This window comes from Amblyomma maculatum, chromosome 8 (genome assembly GCF_055883805.1).
Source record: "Amblyomma maculatum isolate TAMU_Amacu chromosome 8, ASM5588380v1, whole genome shotgun sequence".
NCBI lineage: Eukaryota > Metazoa > Arthropoda > Arachnida > Ixodida > Ixodidae > Amblyomma > Amblyomma maculatum.
The window spans coordinates 35830227-35836269 of record NC_139351.1 but is presented as its reverse complement, the minus strand read 5'-3'; the positions used below and the strand labels follow the sequence as shown (position 1 = coordinate 35836269).

General features: G+C 50.9%; 1 protein-coding gene across 1 annotated transcript; it reads right to left on the bottom strand.

The window, feature by feature from the left end:
- Window positions 1-3257: 3257 nt before the first annotated feature.
- Window positions 3258-4207, bottom strand: LOC146180976 (uncharacterized). Its single transcript, XM_084575679.1, has one exon. The coding sequence runs from the start codon at window positions 4107-4109 to the stop codon at window positions 3258-3260; it is 852 nt and encodes a 283-aa protein (XP_084431805.1). The 5' UTR covers window positions 4110-4207.
- Between the last annotated feature and the right edge of the window lie 1836 nt (window positions 4208-6043).

Here is a 6043-nt window from a genome sequence, read left to right as displayed (position 1 = left end):
ATATAAGCTCAATACGCCTGTCAGAATTCAGGGTGCACATTCTCAATATTTGCCACGCGGGAGGATGGACGCGTCCGCGGGCAAAGTTAAGTATGGCTGTTTTGGAGCCGCTAAGTATGTAAGCCGCATCTGTTTGGGCGATTGCTAAGGCTATAGCCACTTCCTCTGCTTCTTCCGAGTTACAGGGAGGGTCTATGAAGTGAGTGAGTGGGGGGGCTGCTGGATTGTAGGCCACGGCTACCGAACGGTCTGAACCACATGCGGCGTCCACCCAGCGGACATCCTCTGCAGTCCCATAGTGTTTATGGAGAGCTTTGGCTCGCGCGACGCGGCGGGATTGATGGTGTTCTGGGTGGACGTTCTTAGGAAGAGGTTTGAGGATAAGCGCTGAATGCACGGCCTGAGGGAGAGGGTTTAACTCTTCAGCATGTGCGGGTATGCGAATGCCGAGAGTGTCCAGTATATGTCGTCCTGTTTGCGTGCCAGCCAACCGAAGGTACTGTGTGTACCGATGTGCCTCTATAAGTTCTTGTATATTGTTGTGCATTCCTAGTTTTAAGAGCCTGTCCGTGCTAGTGGTCTTCGGTAGGTTGAGCGCTGCTTTGGTAGCCATGCGGATTAAGGCGTTGATTTTATCTTTGTCTGCACAGGAGAGGTTCAGGTAAGGAGAGGTGTAAAGAATACGACTGAGCACAAAGGCATGTAGTACCTTTAAATTGTCAGCTTCATCTAGGCCGGCTCGTGAGTGTGAAACCCTTCTCAAAAGATGGATGACGGAGTAAGTAGACTGTTTTAGTGCCTTCAGGGTAAGGTCGTTTTTCCCCGTGTCCTGTAAGTTCATACCAAGAATGCGGAGGTTGGGGGTTTGTGGTATGGGAGTATCGTGCAAATAAATTGTTATGGGGGCGGTAGGAACACGCCGCGGCCGGAGTAGAAAGAGTGCTGACTTTGTCGGGGAGCATTCAAGGCCAATTTTTTCCGTGTGGGTAGATATAGCTGTGGCCGCTTCTTGAAGTGTAGATTCTATGTCTCCATCCGAGCCGTATGTGGTCCAAACCGTGATATCATCCGCGTAAATGGTGTGTCCCAAGTGTGGGATACTGCTTAAAGCCTTTGCCAGCGGGATCATGGTAATATTAAAAAGGAATGGCGACAACACTGCGCCTTGCGGGGTGCCAATGTTACCAAGTGTGAAAGAGGGGGTCTGTATATCATCTATATGCAGGGAGGCGGTGCGTCCGTTCAGGAAGGCCCTGATATAGTTATAGACCTTAGGCCCTAGCTGCAGCTCTTGAATGCTTTGCAGGATAGCACTGTGCGTGACCTTATCAAATGCTTTGGTGAGGTCTACTGCCAGTATTGCTCTGGTGTGGTGTGGCATATCATTGAGGATAGCATTTGAAATCTGTAGTAGGGCGTCCTGCGCCGATAAATGAGCTCGAAAACCTAGCATGCTATGGGGATACAGTCCATGGGATTCCATGTGTTGCGTAAGACGGTTGAGGATGACATGCTCAAAGAGTTTCCCCAGGCATGATGTCGGGGAGATGGGGCGGAGATTTTGGGCATTTATGGGCTTGTTTGGTTTAGGAATGAATATTATTTTACCGTGCTTCCATTCATCCGGTAGCTGCCCCGCTTCCCAGCACTCGTTAAAGTATTCAGTGAGCAGGGAAAGAGAACGGTCATCTAGGTTTCTGAGCATGACATTGGTGATTTTGTCCTCTCCAGGGGTTGAGTTGCGTAGCTTAAGGAGGGCTGATCTAACTTCGATCTCCATAATGGCGGCATCTAGGGAGGGTTGATCAGGGCCTATGTAGTTTGGATAGGATATTGCTTGGCCCACAGTAGTATAAGTTGATTGCAGTTGGGCTAAGAGCGATTGCTGACTACATCGATGTTTATGGATAAGCCTTTTGAGGGTAAGCCGAGTTTCCTTTTTAGTTTGTGTGGGGTCTATCATGTGTCGAAGAAGATGCCAGGCCCTGGAGGAGGAGAGATTACCTCGCAACCCATCGCATATTTGGTGCCAGTTATGTTTACTGAGGGCGGCGCTGTGCTCCTCTACTTGCTTTTGAATTTGCGCCAGTTTAGGTTAAGCTTTCGATTATGCTTATGTTTTTTCCAGCGCGCAAGGATACTCTTCTGTGCTTCGAGAAGGTGCATTAACCTACTATCTGCAATGGGAGTCTCGGGGGTGGTGTCTAAAGTTTGCGTGAAAGCCTGGACATCCTCCTTGAGCTGTGTCATCCATGTGTGGAGGTTAAAGGGGGTCTTTAATGTTCTGGCCTCTCTATGCTTACGCAGATTATCCCAGCTAGTTTGCCGGACACGGTAGATTTTAGCTTTTTTGGCAAAGTCAAGCTCTATAGTTATTATATAATGTTCACTGCCCAGGGTCTCATTCGAGTTGCTCCATACCAGTGTTGGGAGGTTTCGGCCGAATGTAAGGTCTGGGCTAGTATCGGTGGTGACACTATTGCCGATTCTTGTAGGTGTGCTGAGATCATTATATATAGAGAGGCCCTATATCTGAAGGGTGTTGTGTAATTCCGCTCCTCCCTTGTTGGTGCGCATGTAGCCCCAGTCTACATGTGCGCAGTTAAAGTCGCCTATAATAATGAGGGGGTCCTTTTTTGCCACTGTGGATGCAGCTTTAATGAGAGCAATTAATTCGGCGACCGGCTGCCTCGGAAGGAGGTAAAAGTTAAGGATGAATAGGGGATAGGATTTCTGAGTAGACGGGATTAATTCTAAATATGTGTGAGCCACCGGGGAGTGTATTTCGTGACAAGTGTATGGAATTAAGTGTTGAACATACGTGGTAACCCTAGGGTTGGGAGTGATGTCAGAGGGTACCAGAGCGTAACCTGGTAGTGATACATTTGTTCCAGCATCCTGGAACGCTAATATATCGGGGTGTGTGGAAGAAGCAGATAGTAGTTGCTGCAGGGGGTCTCGTTTGCGGCGAAACCCCCTGCAGTTCCATTACAAAATGCGTAGTCGGGGGTTACTGCCTCCTGTCGACAGGGCCATGCTGGAGGGTAGGAGGGCGAAGGATGGAAGTTGGTGTAGGGTTGTTAGCTGGGGTGTTCGAAGGCATTCCAGCTATCATTTTTAGAATCTGTTGCATAATGGCTGTGGTTACTTGTCTGATAATTGTTTCTGTAAGCCTAGCCATGGCGGTTTCAATGTACGTTTGAGTCTGAGCCAGAATCTTGGCTTCTAGGTTTTGGGCAAAGTCTTTGAATTTGGAGTCAATGTCTGGAACGTCTTCTGGTCTGCGTTTTTTTTTGGGGAGGGGGTGTGAACGATTGGGGTGTTGGCGATTGAGGGGGTTGGTTGGATGTGGAAGGAATAGAGCTAACGGCTGCCCTTAAATGCCTTACCTCTTCCCGCAGGAGTGCTATCTCTTCCTCCCGCCGTGATGTTTGGGGTGTACTGCTGGCTTTGGTCCAGGCTGGCTGGCGATCCTGACGAGGCACTAGGGGTGGAAAGTCTTTTGCCGTGGGCACTGCTGTTTTGGGTTTCGGCGCTGTCCGTCGTCGATGCTGGGGGGTCCTGGCTTTGCATGAGCCTGTACCGGTAAGGTGGTTCCCACCACAAAGAATGCATTTCGGCGTGCAAGTGTCTTCTTGCCTGTCGTGATTCTCTCCACATCGGGGGCAGAGTCCGCTTCTTGGGAGAGGGCACACATCGTACCTGTGACCAGGTTTCCGGCAGTTTGTACAAGCTTCAGGGCTGCCCTTGTATTTGGTGCATCGATGTACAACACACATGTACTTGATGGTGTGGGGTACCGGACCAGAAGCAAATGTTATTAGAATTGACGACGTTTTCCCCATGCGTCGAGCCGCTATGATATTGGCCTCCGGGTTGCGATACTGCAAGTCCTTCAGTATTTCATCTGGTGCTTCATTCCAGTATGCACGGGAAATAACACCCTTGACTGCCGCTGGAGGTGCCGCGATATACGCGGCTACCGGGAATTTCTTTCCATCTATAGTGATTTCCTGCATGTTCACTAAGGCGAGAGCTGTTGCCTCCGCCACCGTCGCTACCGTGAAGGTATTGTTTGTGGGATGAACTCTGATGTGCAGTTCGCCCATCACTGAGCAGCTCGGAGTTGCATGCAGTGCCTGCAAGAGACTTGGAGCTGGAAGCTTTTCCAGGGAGAGCCCGCCTCTCGGGCGAAATACGACTCGGATCGTGCCTGCCGGCAGCGCGGCAAGTTGTTTACTTTTGTGCACAACCGCGCGCGTCATGCGTAGTAAGTGCGGCGTCTCCTGGTTTGGGGCTCGAGAGGTTCCAGGCGCAGCGTCCGACGGCGCGCCGGCGTTGCTTCCGTTAGGGTTGACGTGAACTGAGGCCGTTGATGGGTTTTTTGAGGCCGCGTTTGAATCTGAGGTTTGAGCTCGATAAGCACGTAGGACAGTTTTCCACTCACCAGGGCGATAGTCTTGTGGGTTGGGTATGTCTGCATCCACTGGTTCCTGCATGGTTGTTGGGGACTGAGGAACGCGGCGCGCCGGACAGGGTCGCCTCGATGAGGCGAGGCCTAGTGCGGCGGCGTGGCTGTCAGAGGCGTTTTCACAGGATGATTCTCGAAGATCGCGGGGCACATCCAAAAGATGGCAGTGGTTAGGGTCCGTGTACCTTCCTGGATCCGTTGATCGTTTTGACGTGTCACAGGAAAGATTGGCTGGGCACAAGAGCCAGAAATTGGCTGAGCTGTTGCGAACCGCACCCGCTCCACAGCACACGGACGCTGAAAACCCAACTCCCAGATTGGTCCAACTTTAGGCAAAATAACAAAACAGCGACATCAATACTTGCGCAAGGCTACTAGTCATGGTACCAACAATTGGTTTCTAGCCTTCGCTCCACCGGCGCCAAACTTCAGCTTTCCAAGGAGTTATCAGACGTGGATACCCCCCTCCGTCACCTTTGCGAAGTGCCGCATTGCCTTGTCCGCCGATGGCGCTGACAAAAGCATAACTGTAAAGTTAGGCCCCGCCGGGGTGGTACAGTGGTAAGACGGCAGACTACTGTCCGGAATTCCCGGGAATTCCGGGGTTCGAACCCGGGCGGCTGCGTTGCGATGGAGGCGAAACGAAGAGGCGTCCGTGTGCTGTGCGATGTCAGCGCACGTTAAAGATCACCAGGTGGTCGAAATTACTCCGTAGCCCTCCACTACGGCTCCTCTTTCTCTCTTTCCACTTTCACTCCCACCTTCCTCCCCCGTCCCTTACGGCGCGATTCAGGTGTCCACAGACACACGTGTGACAGATACTGCGCCTTTCCCTTCCTGTGAACCAAATATTATTATTATTATTATTATTATTATTATTATTATTATTATTATTATTATTATTATTATTATATTATTATTATTATTATTATTAAAGTTAGGCTCGAATTTCCGAGCTCACCCAGTAGGCGGCTGAGTATATGGCCCAGTTCCCAAACGCCAACGGGATGTGTCGTTGCGACAAGGTGGCACAGCAGATGTCCAGCAGGAACACCTGGCGGCTCTTCCGTGCCTTTATCGACGCAACGCAGACACACACAGAAACTCAGAAACATCTATAACGTGCCATACACATCTTTCAGGGCAACACAACTCAGCTAGCGTACAAGTTGCGGGACAAATACTTTTGCACTACCTAGGACCCCCGCTTACCTGCGCACTCCGGTGTCGGTTCGGAGAACGCTGAGCTGGATCAGCCGTTCCAACTCCACGACCTGCGGGCGGCCCCGGCGAAAATCAAATGGGGCACAGCCTCCGGTCGGGGAAAAATGTATAGTGAGAATACTGGCTAACTTACTCGACCCGGTCGACCAGTCCTTATTGGATTACATCAATTCAATTTCGCTCGGGGACGCACCACTTCTCCTCAATTGGAAGACCGCATTGGTCACTGATCCCAAAAGCTGGCAAGGCCATCAACACGGACAACCTTCGCCCATCTCTTTCACCTCGTGTGCGGGCAAACTAATGGAGACGCTGGTGCGTGACAGGTTGCCCGAGTTCATGGAAAAT